Source organism: Notolepis coatsorum, assembly GCF_963971535.1.
Source record: "Notolepis coatsorum genome assembly, chromosome: 15".
Taxonomy (NCBI): Eukaryota; Metazoa; Chordata; class Actinopteri; order Aulopiformes; family Paralepididae; genus Notolepis; species Notolepis coatsorum.
In genome coordinates, this window is record NC_140179.1 from 50,981,405 (window position 1) to 51,004,687 (window position 23,283).

Consider the following 23,283-nt stretch of genomic DNA (forward strand, 5'->3'; position numbering starts at 1 on the left):
TTTAAACACATACATATTACATACACATTTAAACATGTACATATTACATACACATTTAAACACATACATATTACACATACACATTTAAACACATACATATTACATACACATTTAAACACATGCATATTAATACATACACATTTAAACACGTACATATTAATACATACGCATTTAAAACATACATATTAATACATACACAATTAAACACGTACATATTACATACGCATTTAAACACATACATATTACACATACATTTAAACACGTACATATTACATACACATTTAAACACATACATATTACACATACACATTTAAACACATACATATTACATACACATTTAAACACATACATATTAATTAGGGATGTCCGATATTATCGGCCTACCGATATTATCGGCTGATATCGGCATTAAAATGTGATATCGGTTGATATCGGTATCGGAAATTAAGAGTTGGACAATATCGGTATATCGGTAAAAAAGCCAATATCGAGCATCCCTAATATTAATACATACACATTTAAACATGTACATATTAATACACACATTTAAACACGTACATATTAATACATACATATTACACATTTAAAATTTTAAACACGTACATATTACATACGCATTTAAACACATACATATTACATACACATTTAAACATGTACATATTACATACACATTTAAACACATACATATTACACATACACATTTAAACACATACATATTACATACACATTTAAACACATGCATATTAATACATACACATTTAAACACGTACATATTAATACATACACATTTAAAACATACATATTAATACATACACAATTAAACACGTACATATTAATACATACACATTTAAACACATACATATTACACATTTAAAGTTTTAAACACGTACATATTACACATACATTTAAACATGTACATATTACATACACATTTAAACACGTACATATTACACACACATTTAAACACGTACATATTACAAATATACGTTTAAACACACATTTAAATATGTAACTATTACACATACACATTTAAACACGTAACTATCACACATACACATTTAAACATGTACATATTACACATACTTTTAAACATGTACATATTACAATACACATTTAAATGCGTATTTATTACACATACATATTTAAACATGTACATACTGTATTAGACATACACATTTAAACATGTACATATTACACATACATTCAAATACACATTTAAACATGTACATATTACACATACACATTTAAACACATACACATTTAAATACACATTAAACATGTACACATATTACACACAGGGGTGTAAAGTACTTGAGTAATTGTACTTCGTTACAATACTTAAGTACTGTTTTGGGGGATTTGTACTTTACTCGAGTATTATTAGGTTTGTATACTTTGTACTTTTACTCCATTACATTTCAGAGAAAGAAAACATACCGTACTTTTCGGACTATAAGCCGCGGCTTTTTTCCCCATTTTTCGACCCTGCGGCTTATATAACGGTGCGGCTTATATGTGGACCAAACCCGAAAAATTTTAAATCGAAATATTGCTTTTTTTAGTATACTATTGCACTAAATGGTAACACTTGTTATGCAAATATGCAACTTGTTTGTTGAAATGTTAATAAATGGGAGCTTCCTCAAACAGCCATCTCTTTCCCGACAATCCCCTCTGTGCACGAACCCTTACATATGGTAATTAAACATTAAAACACCTGCGGCTTATAGTCCAGTGCGGCTTAATTATGTACACATCATTCAATTTAGCTGCTGCGGCTTATAGTCAGGTGCGGCTTATAGTGCGAAAAGTACGGTACTTTTTACTCCTCACATTTAAAATGCAGACCTACAAAGTACAAAGTACAAATCTCACAGGTCCAACCATTTTAATTAGTGTATTTTAATTGTTTATCTGGCCGAACTAACGTTAACGTTATTAATCCTGCGACCGCAGGTAAACAGCCAATCAAATCCCCATCAATGGAAAATGAACCCGCCCATACCCATGCTGATTGGTCCTTGTGCAACACTAGAAAGCGGGGATCTTTGATTAAACACCTGCTATCAGAAGAATAGACAGTCAGATCTGCATTATGCTGTGGTTAATATTGTGATATTATTCAGGGTAATCCAGTATTCTGTCTTTAATATTGTGATATTATTCAGGGTACTCCAGTATTCTGCCTTTAATATTGTGATATTATTCAGGATAATCCAGTATGCTGTGGTTAATATTGTGATATTATTCAGGATACACCATTCTGTTTTTTAATATTGTGATATTATTCATGGTGTGTGATGTGAATGCCGTCCATGTTAGTTTACCTTCAATGGAGAAGTGCATTAAATAATTTTAATGCAAAAAAAGAGTCCTCTGTTCTTTCATTTCAGCATTGTCTATCGCAGAACACATTCCATTGTGGGCAGAGTGTATGCTTGGTTTCATTACAGCCTTGCCTAAACACCAGCTGATGATTTCACTAATTGGCTCACCTCTTCAACTAACTCACCTGATGCAATGTATAGTTCAAATGAAAACTTGGCCCACGATGGAATGAGTTTGAGACCCCTGGTCTATCCCTTAAAAAAAAAAAAACGTTTACTTTTTAGTACTTAAGTACATTTAAAAGTAGGACTTTTTGACTTTTACTCAAGTGTGTTTTTAGCCAGATACTTTGACTTTTACTTGAGTCAGATTTTGAGACGGTACCCATACTTTCACTTAAGTATAATTTATGGGTACTTTTTACACCCCTACACATACTGTAGATTACATCCCTAACAAATACATAAAGTTATGCTGGTGCATTACCCCAGGTGAGAGAGGTGTTGTCAGGTTGTAGGCGCAGCAAGCAGCGGGCAGAGAGGTGGCTGTCCTGGTCATAGTGTATGACAGTGGCTCCCTGCAGGAGGAACTGGTGGACGTCTGGTTGCAGCGACAGCACGTACCTACACAGGGTAGAACAACAGAGATGGTTTCAAATAAAAACGCCAACGCGTTCATTCCAAAAACATTATTTTACCGTCAAACTCTTCAAGAACATAATGTGAATATATCGCACATCTACTGTACATGTAACCCTACTACCCTCAGTACAGACACAATCAGACAGAAGCTACTAACCCTACTACCCTCAGTACCTACACAATCAGACAGAAGCTACTAACCCTACTACCCTCGGTACCTACACAATCAGACAGAAGCTACTAACCCTACTACCCTCAGTACCTACACAATCAGACAGAAGCTACTAACCCCACTACCCTCAGTACCTACACAACCAGACAGAAGCTACTAACCCTACTACCCTCAGTACCTACACAATCAGACAAAAGCTACTAACCCTACTACCCTCAGTACCAACACAATCAGACAGAAGCTACTAACCCTACTACCCTCAGTACCTACACAATCAGACAGAAGCTACTAACCCTACTACCCTCAGTACCAACACAATCAGACAGAAGCTACTAACCCTACTACCCTCAGTACCAACACAATCAGACAGAAGCTACTAACCCTACTACCCTCAGTACCTACACAATCAGACAAAAGCTACTAACCCTACTACCCTCAGTACCAACACAACCAGACAGAAGCTACTAACCCTACTACCCTCAGTACCTACACAATCAGACAGAAGCTACTAACCCTACTACCCTCAGTACCTACACAATCAGACAGAAGCTACTAACCCTACTACCCTCAGTACCTACACAATCAGACAGAACGCTTTCATTTCTACCGTAAAACTCTTCAAGAACATAATGTGAATATATTGCACATCTACTCTACATGTATTAGTGCTGTCAATCGATTAAAATATTTAATCGCGATTAATTGCATGATTGTCCATAGTTAACTCGCAATTAATCGCAAATTAATCACATTTTTTTTTATCTACCTTAAACGGATCTTTTTCAAGTTCCAAGTTTTTAATACTCTTACAACATGAGTCAACAAATGCTTGCTTTATGCAGCCATTTAACACAAAAGGATGACCCTCATGCATTGCAAATTTGCATCAAATTCAAAACAGAGTGATGCACAAAATAACTTAAAAGAAAATAATAATTTAAAACAATGAATAAAGTGTGCATGAAATAATAGGGGAAAGAAAACGTTAGGAACTTGTTACATTCACCCACACAAGGGCTGAGTAATCACAAACCCCCCTCTCTCTCTCACACACACTCTCCCAGCTCTCTTTCTCTCTTTCCCCTTCCTCATCTCCCTCACCCCCCTCTCTCTCTATATATATATCTCACACACACACACACACACACACACACACACACACACACACACACACACACACACACACACACACACACACACACACACACACACACACACACACACACACACACACACACACACACACACACACACACACACACACACACACACACACACACACACACACACACACACACACACACACACACACACACACAATTCAGAAACAAACATAGTATCAATGAGAGCATCAATAATACACCTGAGTGAAGTCTAGTAAAAAAAAAAAAAAAAAAAAATGAATCGTGAGTTAAAAAAAATAGTGCCGTTAATAGAATCAGGCGATAATGCGTTAATACCGCGTTAACTTTGACAGCCTTAATATGTATATTATATATACATGTATATTTGTTATATGCATCGTACATATATATAACTCACAACCTCTAGTGACCTGCAGATCTATTTCTTAAACTGTACTCGAGTTGGCCCTACAACAACAGTTGAAAACAGTGGAAGAAATAACTTATGCAGTTCACTAGAGGTCTGCTCTCCTCTGGGTGACCTCATCATGTGGTGAGTGTTCTCAGGGGTCTGATGTCCTCCTGACAAACACAGCGACAACTGGGATTCTTGTTTTCCAGTCGTATAATTGTGAAATGAAGCCAAACATGAACATGAGTCTGTTCCGGTATAACAGTCCAGTGTGAGTGGACTGTAGAAACCAGGACTGTAGAGACCAGGACTGTAGAGACCAGGACAGTAGAGACCAGGACAGTAGAGACCAGGACTATAGAGACCAGGACTATAGAGACCAGGACTATAGAGACCAGGACAGTAGAGAACTAGAGACCAGGACTATAGAGACCAGGACTATAGAGACCAGGACTGTAGAGACCAGGACTATAGAGACCAGGACTGTAGAGACCAGGACTATAGAGACCAGGACTGTAGAGACCAGGACTATAGAGACCAGGACTGTAGAGACCAGGACTATAGAGACCAGGACTGTAGAGACCAGGACAGTAGAGACCAGGACAGTAGAGACCAGGACAGTAGAGACCAGGACTGTAGAGACCAGGACTATAGAGACCAGGGCTATAGAGACCAGGACTATAGAGACCAGGACTATAGAGACCAGGACTGTAGAGACCAGGACTGTAGAGACCAGGACAGTAGAGACCAGGACTGTAGAGACCAGGACTATAGAGACCAGGACTGTAGAGACCAGGACTATAGAGACCAGGACTATAGAGACCAGGACAGTAGAGACCAGGACTGTAGAGACCAGGACTATAGAGACCAGGACTATAGAGACCAGGACTATAGAGACCAGGACTATAGAGACCAGGACTGTAGAGACCAGGACTGTAGAGACCAGGACTATAGAGACCAGGACTATAGAGACCAGGACTATAGAGACCAGGACTATAGAGACCAGGACAGTAGAGACCAGGACTGTAGAGACCAGGACTATAGAGACCAGGACTATAGAGACCAGGACTATAGAGACCAGGACTATAGAGACCAGGACTGTAGAGACCAGGACAGTAGAGACCAGGACTATAGAGACCAGGACTATAGAGACCATGACTATAGAGACCAGGACTGTAGAGACCAGGACTGTAGAGACCAGGACTGTAGAGACCAGGACTATAGAGACCAGGACTGTAGAGACCAGGACTGTAGAGACCAGGACTATAGAGACCAGGACTGTAGAGACCAGGACTATAGAGACCAGGACTGTAGAGACCAGGACTGTAGAGACCAAGACAGTAGAGACCAGGACTATAGAGACCAGGACCGTAGAGACCAGGACCGTAGAGACCAGGACCGTAGAGACCAGGACTATAGAGACCAGGACTGTAGAGACCAGGACTATAGAGACCAGGACAGTAGAGACCAGGACTATAGAGACCAGGACTGTAGAGACCAGGACTGTAGAGACCAGGACAGTAGAGACCAGGACAGTAGAGACCAGGACTGTAGAGACCAGGACTATAGAGACCAGGACTATAGAGACCAGGACTATAGAGACCAGAACTGTAGAGACCAGGACTGTAGAGACCAGGACTGTAGAGACCAGGACTATAGAGACCAGGACTATAGAGACCAGGACTGTAGAGACCAGGACTATAGAGACCAGGACTATAGAGACCAGGACTGTAGAGACCAGGACTATAGAGACCAGGACTATAGAGACCAGGACTATAGAGACCAGGACTGTAGAGACCAGGACTATAGAGACCAGGACTGTAGATACCAGGACTGTAGAGACCAGGACAGTAGAGACCAGGACTATAGAGACCAGGACTGTAGAGACCAGGACTATAGAGACCAGGACTATAGAGACCAGGACTGTAGATACCAGGACTGTAGAGACCAGGACTATAGAGACCAGGACTATAGAGACCAGGACTGTAGAGACCAGGACTATAGAGACCAGGACTGTAGAGACCAGGACAGTAGAGACCAGGACTATAGAGACCAGGACTATAGAGACCAGGACTATATAGACCAGGACAGTAGAGACCAGGACTGTAGAGACCAGGACTGTAGAGACCAGGACTGTAGAGACCAGGACTATAGAGACCAGGACTGTAGAGACCAGGACTATAGAGACCAGGACTATAGAGACCAGGACTATAGAGACCAGGACTGTAGAGACCAGGACTATATAGACCAGGACTATAGAGACCAGGACTGTCGAGACCAGGACTATAGAGACCAGGACTGTAGAGACCAGGACTGTAGAGACCAGGACTATAGAGACCAGGACTGTAGAGACCAGGACTGTAGAGACCAGGACTATAGAGACCAGGACTGTAGAGACCAGGACTATAGAGACCAGGACTATAGAGACCAGGACTGTAGATACCAGGACTATAGAGACCAGGACTATAGAGACCAGGACAGTAGAGACCAGGACTGTAGAGACCAGGACTGTAGAGACCAGGACTATAGAGACCAGGACTGTAGAGACCAGGACTATAGAGACCAGGACTGTAGAGACCAGGACTATAGAGACCAGGACTATAGAGACCAGGACTGTAGAGACCAGGACTATAGAGACCAGGACTGTAGAGACCAGGACTGTAGAGACCAGGACTATAAAGACCAGGACTGTAGAGACCAGGACGGAGAGACCAGGACTATAGAGACCGGCCGTGCGTACCTCAGCGTTTCCGTTAGCCGGTAATTACCGGTATTTGACCAGCAAAATCTGTTGAAGTCCGACATATTTAATCTCTCCGGTCTTAATGTCCGGTGAAAATAATTCCCTGAGTCTAAGCACAATTTGATCATTTGAATTGTATTAAAATAGGCTAAAATTAAATAGCCTATGCGATGAACGAAACAATCATTTGTTTCATCGTTGCTTCTAATAATGACAACGACGTTGTCAGCGAGAAGAGGTAGAGAAGAGGTAGAGAACCTGTCACAGTGGTGTCAGGAGAACTGCCTCTCCCTGAACGTCAGCAAAACAAAAGAGATGATTGTGGACTTCAGGAGGTCGGGGGTCAAGGACTACAGCCCCCTCAGCATCGACGGGGCACCGGTTGAGAGAGTGAACAGTTTCAAGTACCTCGGAGCCCACATATCCGAGGATTTGACATGGACCACACACATTGACAGTGTTGTGAAGAAGGCACGACAACGCCTCTACTTCCTCAGGCGCCTAAGGAAGTTCCAAGTCAGTCAGAAGATCCTTAGGAACTTCTACTCATGTACAATAGAGAGCATCCTGACTGGCAACATCACCTCCTGGTTTGGGAATAGCACTGCACAAGACCGTAGCAGACTACAAAGAGTGACACGTTCAGCCGAACGCACAATTGGAGGGGGGCTTCCCACCCTCCAGAACATTTACAACAAGCGGTGCAAGGGGAAGGCTAAGAGAATTATTAAGGACTCGAGCCACCCGAACAACTGCCTCTTTGAACTGCTGCGGTCAGGCAAGCGATACCGGAGTCTTAAGGCGAGCACAGAAAGACTCAGAAGAAGCTTCTATCCCCAGGCCATCAGGCTGCTAAACGAACAATAAACACTATGCAACAACCATCAAATGCACACAGCACACACACCCACACGCACACACTCACTTAAACAAACAACACACTGCAGCACCCACTCTCCACACTTTAGATCACACAAACACACTTTATATTTATTGATAAAGGATTTGCACTACAACTCGTACACCTACTGTAAATTGTACCTAAATTGCACCTCATCCCATTTCTGCCTTGCACTATATAGTATTGTATATTAGTACACTGCACAGTATTGTATATTATATGGTAACTCAGTTACGTCTATTCTGCATCGAACATTGTACATATGTCTATACTGAACACTGACCTCATTTTTTTTTACTTCTAATTTACATGCTATACTATGTTATTTTATTTCATACTTATCTTGTCTTGCACAGTCTCTGGAGCGTAACAGTAAGAAGCATTTTGTATAAAAGTATTCTGTACTTCTGTATGACAACTATTAAAGAAACTTGAAACTTGAACTTGAACTTAGTGCTGGATGTGCGAACTTTTGTGAAGCTGCAGAGCCGGAGCAGCAGCAGCACAATGCAGTACTCCAGCAGTACTCCAATTCAGCCATTTTCAATTCAATGTTGGGTGGGGGGCGCTGCTGTGCGGTCCCCAGAAAAGAGCCAATAACAGCTGAATCTGCTGCTCTGCATCGACATACTCTCGCAAATAAGTCATTGGGAGGTGGAGAGAGAGAGTCGTCACGCAAACCCACGATAATGTTTGTTTGTTTGTTTCTCTCGTCTCTCTCTGCCAAATTTCTCAGTTCTTCGCTTGATATAATTAATACAAATGTCCAATATAACGGAATTCGTTAGCTCATAAAAATGTGATTATAACAGACTGTTGTTTATTAATGTCGGGCGACTGCCCACAGACACCTATTTGATTTAAAGTCGGCAGCAGCACGAGTCTCTGGACTTATTTTATTTGGAATATAATGACTTTATACGCAAAAGTAGCCTAGTTTTAAGTAAAAATATTATAAATCTACATGCCTTGATGATGTCATTCTTTTGTTTTGTTGTCATTCTTTTGCCTATCAATTGTTTTTAAGCTCAATAAACTCTGACCGGAATTTCTCTCATTTGACCGGTAGATTGAAATCTACCGGACACTGAGGCCGGCAACAATTTTTTCTAACGGAAACCCTGGCGTACCTGCCGCCCGGTGGTAGAATATGAAGCCTGCATGTCTGCAACTCGGAAATAAGCTTCTGTGCATTAGTTTCAACACTGGTGTGTTCAACTTCTGTATGACCCGTAATTCATTATAGTTAATTGTAAAATAGCGACAGTAGTGTAATTATAACGGGCTCACGCGCGAACAAGAGGTTGGCCTGCTTGTTTGGCACGGGGGGCAGACGCAGAACACCCACCTCCAAACGCGATTAAATATTGTTTCAAATAAAAAGCGAAATACTATTATTTTGTGTGTCATGTTTCCAAATAAGTTTGGCCACAACGAAATGCTTTCTACTTCAATTTGTTTCAATTCTACTTTCAATTACCTCTGTTGAAACTTCACTGAGACTAAAAGACTGTTTTTTTTTTTGTGAGCTCCCGCACAGACGTGATAATAATAATAATAACAATAATAATAATAATAATAATAATAATAATAGCTTCATTTTATATAGCGCCTTTCAAGAGACCCAAGGTCGCTTTACATAGATAGGGGGGGGGGAATAACAAAGTAACAAACATAGTGGACAGACACAACATATAAATATGATGATGGAATTCATTCAAGTCATCTCCACCTCCATCGTGATATTGGAGATGGATCGAGCAATAGACTGTTACTGTAGCTGTCAAAGCTCCATCACAAATGCAGTTATGTGAATAGAAAGGGATTCCACTCAGTCAATGTTGCGAAGCGCATTTGCCTGATACATGTCGTTGCTGCCGGGAGGAAAGGCATGCTGCATGTTTTCAATTCATTAAATAAAACGGATACTTTTTGCAAGGGTTTACTGACTGTCATACAAATAATCAACCAACTACATACTGTAACTGTTCAGTGCACGTTCTCATTTACATTGTGACAACAGCCTTGTGAGCTCCGGCAGACCCGCACATGATGGAATTCAAGTTCAAGTTTGTATTGATCACATAGGCAGGCTACACATGGCGTAGGCTACATCATACATGGCAGTGAGATTCATTGTTCTTGTATATGCTCTCGTATTATTGTTTATATAGGCTACCACCTAATACCAACATCAAAATAGATTGTATGCCTCTACAAATCATATGCAGCAGGTAGAAAATTTACGGAAAATCCGTTGCGATTTGGAATAAAATTGAGGAGAACTTTAATCCCTGGGTATTAATCTAACGAAACGGAAAAAGGCAGTCATATTCCAGCACGGTCTTTATTAGTTAATATGGTCTTTAAGTTAATAGATATCATATCCGACATCACCATGTACATGTCAGCCTGTCACGTATTTCTCCCATAACACTCTTCGCTCGGCTTAGTCCATTTTTCCACATTTCATGGGGGTGTTCCATTACCGTATATGGTTAATTATGGGCGGTGCTATATGCAAATACTTAAAATCGTGCACGAGCGTGGAGTGTAGAACTTAATGGTATTTATCAACACGGAGGAGCGTAGGACCTGTGTACGCACGGTTGATAAATCCTGATATTTCTGTGCGTACATACATTCTAAATTCTGTGCTTAAGAATTGTTGATAAATGAGGGCCCTGGACTGTAGAGACCAGGACTGTAGAGACAAGGACAGTAGGGACCAGGTCGTACCAGGGCAGGAGCTCGGTGCCGTGGCTGAAAGCCTGGGGGGTCTCCTCTGTACCCTGAAACTCCACCTCCTTCACCACAGACTCTGATGACACATCACCCTCTGAGTCAGAGAGGTCACCAACCGTGAACCTACAGGAGAGAGAGGAGGGGAAGAGAGAAAGAAAAAGAGAGGGGGAGGGAGGGAAGAAGAGAGAGAGGGATAGGGGAAGGATAGAGAGAGAAAGAAAGTGGGAGGGAAGGAGAGAGAGAGAGAAGGGGACGAGAGGGAAGAGAGGGAGAGAGAAAGAGATTGGGGGAAGGGGGGAGAAAGGGAGAGAGAGAAGGAGAGGCAGGGAGAGAGAAAGAAAGAGAGAGAGAGATAACAGACAGGAAGATGGAGAATAAAAAAGGAGACAGAAAAAAATCTGGTCTGAGTAAAAACTATGTTGACAAAATTCCACAAACTGTCAGAATGATCTCAGACAGAAACTACAGCAGAGTTTTATTGTGGATCCCCATTAGTCTACAGTACACCAAGGTGAGACTACTCTTCCTGGGGTCCAAACATTTAAAATACAAACTTTTTTTTAAATAAAAATATAAAACCACAAACATTGAAGTACTCACAAGAAAACATCACAACAAACAAAACAATTGAATCAAAGCTCACTCAAAATTCAAAAGTCAAATATCACAACAATTCTCCATTCTCCAATAATAATCAGTCCATAAGAACAAAACAGATAAAATCATTTATATGATTTTAACTTATAATATAGCACAACTTGTCTCCAGTCACCTTTATATTTTCCTTTTTTTTTATCCACTTTTTCTCCCCATTTTCTATTTCCATCCCAATTTCGTATTTCCAATTCTTCCCTCCCCTGTCTTGAATGTTGCTAGACTATGCCTCCCACTGGTCGGCTGTAGTGAGGATAGAAGCCTTGCATCACGTGTCCCCTCCGGTACACGAGGAGGCAGCCTGTCGCATCTTTTCACCGCAGCAGCTCGAACTCTCAGTGGCGAGGAGTAACGCGTGGGAGGCTCACGCTACCCCCGATACTTCCTGTTTCCGCCGTACCGGCATCACCCAACCGACCTGTAGTAGTCGCTGTCCACAACGTCCAATCGCCACCCACCAGCTTTCCCACCCTCTAACACTGCTAAGCCGGTAGCAACGCCGAGAGCTGGGCTCGATACCAGCATCTCCTGCGTTAGTGGCGAGCGCCTTGCCCACTGCGCCACTCAGCCGCCTATCACCTTTATATTTCCATACTAATTTCCATAATAAGTCAATGACCAAAATGTATCTCGTTATTCCTGAGCGCAATTTAGAACTTTTTTTTAAACATACATTTGTTCCTTACCATAGTTATATTTCCCGGTATACTATTCCAATAATCAACTGCTCTATATATTACCGTCTTTTTCAGAGCATTTGTTTTCGGTAGAGGTAAAGTAAAGCATGAATCTAATGCTTGCCTTGTGGTATATCCATGTCTCATATTAGTTGGGTACAGTTGTCAGTACAAACCCTCCGGTTTTTGTTTGTAACCTTTATTTTAACTCGAAGGACATTGAGGTTTCCCTCATTTACAATGACGACGAGTTTACACACACATGAGCAACACAATGAAAATATTAAAAAAATAATAGAAGGAACTAAAAACAATTGCAATTTGACAAACAGAGATTTAACACCAGATGTTTAAAAGCAGAAGCAGATGGGAGGACCTCTAACTTTAGGGTTTGTTGAGGAGCGTTCCATGTGTTGGGGGCATCAATAAAAAATGCTGTCTTGTCCAGATCCGAACACGCTTGTGGAACCCTAAGAGTAAGCCAGCTGTTGGATCTGGTCTGATAAGCACCAAGACTCCAATCCAGCAATGATGATATATAAGGAGGGTGTTTACCACTAATGGCTTTGAAGATGAACAAGTACCAGTGGTAACTGCGCCTCTAAGAAAGAGAGGACCAGCCCACCTTTTATTTTTTATTGATCTTTTCCCCCCTCCTTTTTCCTCAGTTTTTCTCCCATCCCAATGTTAGTCGTTATGCCAATTCCCGATCCCCTTCCTGGTCGCTGCACACCTACCCCCCACAGTCGGTCTGGGAGAGTGGAGGCTATCACATGCTTCCTCCGACACACGTGTAGCCAATCAACCGCTTCTTTTCACCTGGCAGCGCGGACTCTCACTGAGAGGGTGTAACGTGTGGAAGGATCACACTAACCCCCTTAGATCCTATCCTCGCTGAGCAGGCGCCCCGACCGAACTGTAGGAGTCGCTGTTTACAACGGGATCAGCTTTCCCACCCCTAACACTGCCAATTGTGTTAGTATGAACGACCAGCCAAGCTGATAGCAATGTGGAGAGCTGGGCTCGAACCCAGCGTCTCCTGCATTGGTGGCGAGCGCCATGCCCACTACACCACCTAGCCGCCCACCAGCCCACCTTTTCATAAAGAATGCAGTGGTGAGTATCATAACTGTCACCAGTGATAAATCTAATAGCGGAATGATATACAGAGTCCAATTGCTTCAACGTAGATGCAGCTGCATGCCTATAGATAACATCACTGACAAAAATACCGCATCTACAACTCTCTTCCTACTGAGCAAAGGGAAGCTAGACCGGTTTCGGAATAGAAAGCCAACCTTCTGCCGAAGCTTGGAGGCGAGGCTGTCAATATGAGTTTTGAATGAGAGCTTCTCATCGAGCCATAGCCCAAGATATTTGTAATCGGTAACTCTCTCTATAGAAGAGCCATCAATAGGGCGGCTACGTGGCGTAGTGGGCAAGGCGCTCGCCAAGAAATCTGGAGACGCTGGGCTCGACTGTTCGAGCCCAGCGCTCCACATTTGCTTTCAGTTTAGCTGGTCGTCCGTACTAATACACATTGGCCGTATTAGGGGGTGGGAAACTGATGGGTGGGGATCGGGCGTTGTGGACAGCGACTCCTACAGGTCGGTTGGTGCGCCTGCGCAGTGGAATCAGGAAGTGTCGGGGGCAGCGTGAGCCTCCCACGCGTTACTCCTCACCACTGAGAGATCGAGCTGTGCAGGTGAAAAGATGCGACTGCTGTTACCTCAAGTATCGGAGGGGACTTGTGCTATGTATGACTTAGTCCACATTGCAGCCGGCTTGTGGGAGGCAAGAAACAGCGTTCGTGACAGGGGAGGGTTGAATTGGACGATACGAAATTGGGATGGGAGAAAATATAGAAAATGGGAGAAAAAGTGGATAAAAAAATAAATAAAAAAAAATTACCAGGCTACATGTCATCCTCTGTTCCACTGTCATCCAGGCATGCATCCCTCCAACACTACTCCTCACAGAGCAGCGCAGAGCGAGGCGTGCCGCCCTGTTCTGAGCGAGCTGGAGTTTGGTCAGGTCAAGCCTAGAGGCGTTAGACCATATAATAGGACAGTAGTCCAGCCGGGATAAGACCAAAGATTGTAGTACAAGCTTCGCTGTACCATTAGTCAACAGATTTCTACACCTTCTGATCATTGAAGTACCACAGTTCATCTTAGCCACCATATTGTTAATGTGTTTCAACTAGGGGTGTTCGATATTGGCTTTTTTACCGATATCCAATATACCGATATTGTCCAACTCTTAATTTCCGATACCGATATCAACCGATACCGATATATATATATATATATATTTCCCCCCCAAAAAACGGAATAATTTCTGGTAATTAACATTACATATCTCTTGTTGTGGAATTAACACAACATTATGCATAATTTTGAAAATACATAAATAAGAATTTGTTCTTACTTGCTTGCCTGGGTAAATAAAGGTTAAATAAATGTAAAAAAAAAAAAAAAAAAAACTTTTTTTGAAAACAGATACAGATAATTTCCGATATTACATTTTAATGCCAATATCGGCTGATAATATCAGTAGGCCGATAATATTGGACATCCCTAGTTTCGACCAAGAAAGTGTTTAATCTATTACACACCCAGCAATTTTGCCTCTCTGACCTGTTCGATATCAGCACAGTTCAGAACAAGATTTAATTTAGGATTTGATCTAGATGCATATCTTGAGGTTATCATTATACTCTTGGTTTTTGCAACATTTAACTTTAACTTATTTTCACTTACCCAGTTGGAAACAAGCACTATCTCACCTTGCAAAAACGTATTAACAGACTCAGATATTTACGCCGCTACGTACATGGTAGTGTCATCTGCAAAGATCTCCATTGATGCATTATTAAGTACCAATGGTAAATCATTAACGAAGATCGCATACAATAAGGGACCCAGGCAACTCCCTTGGGGAACTTCCAGCATGGACTTCCCTCACCTCCGATAGTGTGCCAGTAAACATCACATTGTAGTCTATTAAGTAAGTAATTTTCTTTTTTTACAATTTAATAGCACTTTCATGGAATTTATAAGTGGATAGTTTCACAGCACCCACCATAGACTTCCTATCAATATGTTTATCAGTTATCAGTCAGCGATGCGAGTGCTGTGTTTGTGCAGTAGCCGGCTTTGTATGCGTGTTGGTGTTCTGAATTAATGCTGTTCCCACCAAAATAAGCTTGTACCTTTTTGTATATAATTGTTTCCCCACCAATTTACTCAAGGAATGCAAGATGCTCACAGGTCTGCTATTTAGTCCTGTGAAGGCCTCCCTACTGTTTTTTTTGACAGCGGAGTGACCTTCGCAATCTTCCAGGACTGTGGAAAAAACCATTCTCAAAACATAAATTGAAAATGTGACATAAAGGCTCTGCTACAAACCTATACCTGCTAGCTGTAGTAATCTACCATCTATATTGCCAGATTTCATGCTTGACAAGAGTGTGTCCACCTCTTTGACACTGATCTTCGTGAATTCAAAGCTACACTCCTTATCCTTCATAATATTTTTTTTTATTATTGATTCAGAGAGTTTCCCATCCACAGATCTCATCTGACTTCTAATTGTGTCAACTTAATTAATAAAGAAGTTATTAAAGTAATTGGCTATTTCCACAGGTTTTGTAATACATTTTCCCTCCACTTCTATGAAGGAAGGTGTCATGGTGAATGTATCCCTCCCCATAGCTTCATTAAGCATCCTCCAAAGTTTTTTACTGTCATTTTTACCTTCTTGAAGTTTCAAATAATAAATTTTTTTTCTTCTGTCTATTCATTTTAGTGGTTCTGTTTCTAAGAGCTCGATATGCACACCAGTCTAAAAAACGATCAGAGGTAATCGCAGACTCTTTAAGAGTTTTTCATTCTTTATCAAGCCACTGTATTTTAGTTGTTCTGACTGTCAGATTTTTAATTGGAGCATATTTATCACAAATCCTAGAAAAGAATGACACAAAAGATGACAATGCAGCCTCTGCATCCTTACCCTCAAGCACAATCTCCCAATTCACTTCTTTTAAATCTTCTAAAAACATCTCCTCTGAGAAAGCCTTATACACACACGCTTATTAATGATCATCTGCCCACTTTTGGGTACTTTTGCTTTCCACGTTAATGCAATTAAGTTGTGGTCACTAAAACCCACAGCAACAGAAATTACATTTGAGCATTTTTCAGGAGCATTAGTGATGAAGTAATCAATACAAGTCGATGACCTAGAACCATCTTGATTAATATGTATTCTGTTTGGGAGGTTCATGATCTGTGACAGGTTAACAGTAGCTGCATTGATCAGCCTTCTTTTCAAAAAACAATTACTATCAAACCAATTAACATTCATATCCGAAGCCAAAAGTAGTTCCTGGTCGGAATCCGTGGCGTTATGCATCATATTACAAATCTTATCCAAATATTCAATATTAGTACCTGGTGGTCTGTAGCAACAGCATATCAGTATAGGTTTTAAATGAGGCAAGTGAACCTGGAGCCAAATAGCTTCCACCCCTTCCATAATACAGGTCTATCCTAGTTTTAGCTGGGATATGGTCCTGAATGTAGCATGCAGTTCCTCCTCCATTTCTGTCTAATCTGAATAAGTTGTATCCTTGAATATGCACTTCTGAATCTTCAATGTTGCAGTGCAAGTGTGTTTCTGATATTGCCATTATATGAATATTCTTTTCATGAAGAATAGGGAGGTGTAGTCTGACGTCACTTTAGTTTCCCACGCGGTCCACCCATATAGGGATTTATCATTGGGAAAATGTATCATCGGCTATTGTAATAATTCTGCCTCATGAACATTGGCAAGCTTTCCATTTTTGCACAAAATGAGTTCCCTTCTATCACTAACATTATTGTTTAAGCATTTTTGGTTGAAATAAATTAGTTAAAAAGGTTGTTTAATTTTTCGTTCAAAAAGAACTACACTTACCAGTAGAACGCCTGTCGTTCAGTGCTGTCGCCTAACACACGTCACGGCCATTGTGTTTTCTCAGTGAACGAAAACATAAATGTTGTTATTTTGCTACTTTGACGATTAATTGCACATTTCTTCATGTTGCGCTATAGATTGTGGATGAATACACACAGAAAGGTACACCAGAACCATCACTGTCAGAACTCTGGACTTGAGAACTAGAGACTCACATCACCGTACTGACTATCTTGTATTTTGCACTAGAGACTCATATCACTGGACTCTCATCACTGGACTATCTTGTGTTTGTACTTTTTTTTTTGATTATATTGTATAATATTGTATCTATACTTTAAGTGTATATAGATACTGACTGTATAGGACTGTGAAGCTATGTATCCCCCACCCTGTATCCCCCCCCCCATGCTGCTTTGACACCTGAATTTCCCCAAGGGGATTAATTAAAGGATCATCTTCTTATCTTACCATGCCAATGTCCATGCTTTATTTGTTTTAAAGAGACAATTTAGAAATGTATCCATTGAGAATACATTGCAATTTCAAGTGGGGTGGACCGCACGGGAAACAGCAATGATGTAACCACTACACCACCCTATAGCAGCCAGCTTATTTCTAAGACTGAAAATATTTAAATCTTAAACCCTTTTTTGGAAATTTTATAATTATGATAAGAAGTAAAAGTACTGTACCAATAACATATATGTCTGTATGCATGTGCCTACACACACCCACACACATGTATCCATTTTCCCAAATAAACTCAATATATATCCATATATATATACACATATATATATATACACATGTATACATGTGCAAGCACATATACACACACAAACACACACATATCCAACCATTCAACTAGGCTGCTTTGGGGTGCTACTTCGGGGCCGGATTATCAGTCCATCATACCTCAGATAGGCGATGTCTCCTCTCTCACGAGCAGCTCTCAACTTGCGCGACAGTTCTTTCCATTTCAGATGGACAGAGTCCTTGTATTTTGAAAATGTCACCACAATGGGTATTGGTTTCTTGCATCCATCCATTCTCTTCCATGTCTGCCCAGGTTTATCCAGGCAACTCAGCTATGCCATCAATGACCAGGTTGTTTCTTCTGGGTTGTCCTTCTCTATCTTATCTGTGACTGTTAGCAGGCTTTCACAGGTTTTCCAGGTGTCAGATTGCATGGACTTGCAACTATCTGAATGTTATGCATTGTTATCCTTGACGTCGTCAACCAACTTCTGTTGATTGATTGATTGAATGAAAAATTTATTAACAGATTGCAGAATGGGTACAGTACAGTACAGCTCAATACATACAATTGTTAAGGGGATGCAGACCAGAGAAAGACTTTCGTCTTGTTTACATCAGGGTCCCCCATTTTCAATTCATCATAACATATATGACACACACGACATACAGATAGACAGTACTGCTACATCTATACAGTCTATCTATGCAGTCTCCCGTAGGTGTTCTTTGAGAGTGTTTTTGAAAGTGGGTAGTGATTCACATTCCTTTACTGTGTGTACTGGATGTTTGTTTTAATTTCCTGGACCTCCCGTGAAATTACATCCAGTCTTGAGGATGTAGATAAGGCTGAGACTATATGCCATTTGGAAGAATCAATACAAAATTATCAATAAATAAAATAGATTACAAAAAATTTAATTAAAATTAAAAGAATTTTTTCTTAAAAAATAAAATAATATATTATTTAACGTTAGTTCGTGTGTGTCATGTGCACTCACTGTAGTTTTTGCGATGCTGTAGTTGGCCCACGACACACACACGTTAAATTATATTTTCTTTTCTTTTTTAATCTAAGAAAAAAGTATTTAAATATGATTATGGTCCATGATGATTTTTACAAAGCTTTTGAAATTGTCCTGGTGTGTCTGTAAGAGATCGCTGAACATTTCTTTTTGCTGTTGCAGTAATTCAGCCTGGGCTTGGTGGTAGCTGGGCTGCTGCAGCCTGGTGGTAGCTGGGCTGCTGGAGCCTGGTGGTAGCTGGGCTGCTGGAGTCTGGTGGTAGCTGGGCTGCTGCAGCCTGGTGGTAGCTGGGCTGCTGGAGTCTGGTGGTAGCTGGGCTGCTGGAGTCTGGTGGTAGCTGGGCTGCTGGAGTCTGGTGGTAGCTGGGCTGCTGGAGTCTGGTGGTAGCTGGGCTGCTGGAGCCTGGTGGTTGCTGGGCTGCTGCAGCCTGGTGGTAGCTGGGCTGCTGGAGTCTGGTGGTAGCTGGGCTGCTGCAGCCTGGTGGTAACTGGGCTGCTGGAGCCTGGGCCGCTGGAGTCTGGTGGTAGCTGGGCTGCTGCAGCCTGGTGGTAACTGGGCTGCTGGAGCCTGGGCCTGGTGGTAGCTGGGCTGCTGGAGCCTGGTGGTAACTGGGCTGCTGGAGCCTGGGCCTTGTGGTAGCTGGGCTGCTGGAGTCTGGTGGTAACTGGGCTGCTGGAGCCTGGAGTCTGGTGGTAGCTGGGCTGCTGGAGCCTGGAGTCTGGTGGTAGCTGGGCTGCTGGAGCCTGGTGGTAGCTGGGCTGCTGGAGTCTGGTGGTAGCTGGGCTGCTGGAGTCTGGTGGTACTGTAGCTGGGCTGCTGCAGCCTGGTGGTAGCTGGGCTGCTGGAGTCTGGTGGTAGCTGGGCTGCTGGAGTCTGGTGGTAGCTGGGCTGCTGGAGTCTGGTGGTAGCTGGGCTGCTGGAGTCTGGTGGTAGCTGGGCTGCTGGAGTCTGGTGGTAGCTGGGCTGCTGGAGCCTGGTGGTAGCTGGGCTGCTGGAGCCTGGGCCTGGTGGTAGCTGTACCTGTAAACACTTTAATATGCAGCCCAATGGAGCATATGTCTAAAAAAAACATGAGTTTTACTGTATAGAAAACCCTTTGAAGTTGAAGGAGCAGAAAGCATCATGCTGGTTATCAATGCAACTCTAAAAACAACATAGCGCTTGATTAGTGGTGAACTCTGAACTCTGGACCACTTACAAGACACGGTTCGATTCTGACACGCTCCTGAAAGACTGGTGACTACAGCAGAAGGAAGAGAGGGGAGAAAGACAGAAGGAAGGAAAAGGAAGGAAAAGAAAGGTCATACAGGGGGATAATAGAATAGAAAAACAGTGATAATAGAATAGGAAAACAACAGAGGGGGAAATAAATACTGTGTTCTGCTAAAGTAAAACAATAAATAAAGGTTTTGCTTTTGATGTATGATGTATCTATCTATCATACATGTACAGCCCTCTTCCTAGGAAAAGAGATGGCGTTTCTCAAGGTTTCACCTTCAGACCAGAACAGATCCACATGACATACCTGTCCTCGGTACCTACACAATCAGACGGAAGCTACTAACCCTACTACCCTCAGTGCCTACACAATCAGACAGAAGCTACTAACCCTACTACCCTCAGTGCCTACACAATCAGACATAAGCTACTAACCCTACTACCCTCAGTGCCTACACAATCAGACAGAAGCTACTAACCCTACTACCCTCAGTGCCTACACCTACACAATCAGACAGAAGCTACTAACCATACTACCCTCAGTACCTACACAATCAGACAGAAGCTACTAACCCTACTACCCTCAGTGCCTACACAATCAGACAGAAGCTACTAACCATACTACCCTCAGTACCTACACAATCAGACAGAAGCTACTAACCATACTACCCTCAGTACCTACACAATCAGACAGAAGCTACTAACCCTACTACCCTCAGTGCCTACACAATCAGACATAAGCTACTAACCCTACTACCCTCAGTGCCTACACAATCAGACAGAAGCTACTAACCCTACTACCCTCAGTGCCTACACAATCAGACAGAAGCTACTAACCCTACTACCCTCAGTGCCTACACAATTAGACAGAAGCTACTAACCCTAGACTCAGTACCTAGTATTGCAGGTGTTTTCAGACATGGCAAGTCATACAGTAGCTGTAGGTGGGCCTAGTTGGGCCGGGCCCCCACCCACTGACTTGGCACCAAGGTCCACCCAATCAGAGGGCTTTATTTTATAACCCAATGAGAAGCCATCGTGGGGTCATAGCCATGTCATCCAACTGACCTACAAGGTCCTGGGTTCAAGCTCCGCCCTCTCTTAGTTTGACCAAAGAAAGCACTGTATTATTTATTATTAATAATAATAAACTTTATTTTGTATAGCACCTTTCATACAATAATTGCAGCTCAAAGTGCTTCACAACAGAAAAAAGACATAAGGCATAAAATTAGCACATAACGTGCAGACATATAAAATCACAGTTGTTTACATTTTAGGATCCAACATCCCAATAGGCCACCTTGTTTATGGTCTGATTCTATTGCAGTTTTAAAAATAGACAATAATAAAAAAGAGTAAAATAGAATAGACAGAGTAAAATAGTGCAATAGTGCAGTGCAATAAAATAGTTCTGGATTACTGTTTAACAGTTGAAAGCCGTCTATAACTTCCCTGTTTGATATCCACAGTTTAAATCCTGTTTGATACCCACTTTGACCCTTCGAACCTCCCTCTCAGGGCGCAGTTCCCTCTCTCAGGGCGCAGATAATATGTTTAATTATCTTTACATTTTCAAGTCACAGAGGCACTTCACTTAGCAAAAGCGAAAGGCCTCTCCTCTGTCCTTATTCTCCTAGATCTATCTGCAGCCTTCGACACAGTCCACCATCAGATCCTCCTCGCGGCCCTCGCAGGAATGGGAGTGGCTGGCTCTGCGCTGACATGGCTGACATCATACGTCAATGACCGCTCCTACCAAGTGTCATGGAGAGGGACCCTGTCGGCCACCCGCCCCCTGCGGACGGGTGTCCCCCAGGGCTCGGTCCTAGGACCCCTTCTCTTCTCCCTCTACACTAAATCACTGGGTAACATTATCACGTCTCATGGCGTGTCGTATCATTGTTATGCCGACGATACTCAACTCTTCCTCTCCTTCCCTCCCATCCACGTCTCTGAGCGGATCTCGGCCTGTCTCTCTGACATCTCCACCTGGATGACGACCAACCACCTCAAACTGAACCTAAGCAAAACAGAATTGCTCCACCTGCCGGCCAAATCCTCCCCCCTGACCGACCTTTCCATCACAGTCGAGAATGCAGCTGTGACCGCGTCCCCGACCGCCAAGAACCTTGGTGTTGTCCTCGACGACCAGCTGAACTTCTCTGCTCACATCGCAGCGACAACCAGAACCTGCAGATTCCTCCTGAGCAACGTGAGAAGGATCCGCCCCTTCCTGACAAAAGAAGCCACCCAACTCCTCGTCCAATCAACAGTCATCTCCTGCATCGACTACTGCAACGCACTGCTCGCTGGCCTCCCGGCCACTGCCACCAAGCCTCTTCAACTCATTCAGAACGCAGCGACCCGCCTGATCTCAAACCTACCGAAGTCGGCCCATGTCACCCCACTTCTTAGGGACCTGCACTGGCTCCCCATTGCTGCACGAATCCGCTTCAAGGCCCTCGACCTAGCATACCGTGCGGCAAAGGGAACCGATCCCGCCTACCTCCGGTCAATGGTCTCCAACTACACACCCTCAAGACCCCTACGCTCTGCATCTTCTGGCCGCCTCAGACCTACTCCTATCCGTGCTCCGGGAGGGTCATCAAAGAGAAGCCGCCTATTCTCAGTCCTTGCCCCACAATGGTGGAATGAACTACCCACCCCAGTTAGAACAGTCGAAACCCGTCCAATCTTTCGCCGTCGACTAAAGACGCACTTCAACCATTATCTGAAATTTTAAAAAAAAATCAAAGAATATACAAAAGATATCTAACCCTAACTAACCTTACTGTCATGCACTTGTCCTAATAAACTAACCTACACTGTAGCACCCAACACTTTGATGAACATTGTTACTCAGCTGATAGAGTTGTGCCCTTCCTGATGACTTGTCGTACAGAATTTGTAAGTCGCTTT

At 42.4% G+C, this 23,283-nt stretch overlaps 1 protein-coding gene across 1 annotated transcript in view; it reads right to left on the reverse strand.

Annotated features, from left to right (window-relative positions):
* The window catches only part of plce1 (phospholipase C, epsilon 1), a 228,888-nt gene that overhangs the window by 80,824 nt on the left and 124,781 nt on the right, over positions 1-23,283 (reverse strand). The window contains 2 exon segments of the mRNA XM_084331001.1: positions 2,815-2,951; positions 11,061-11,189. Of these exon segments, the coding sequence (XP_084187127.1) occupies positions 2,815-2,951; positions 11,061-11,189 (266 nt within the window).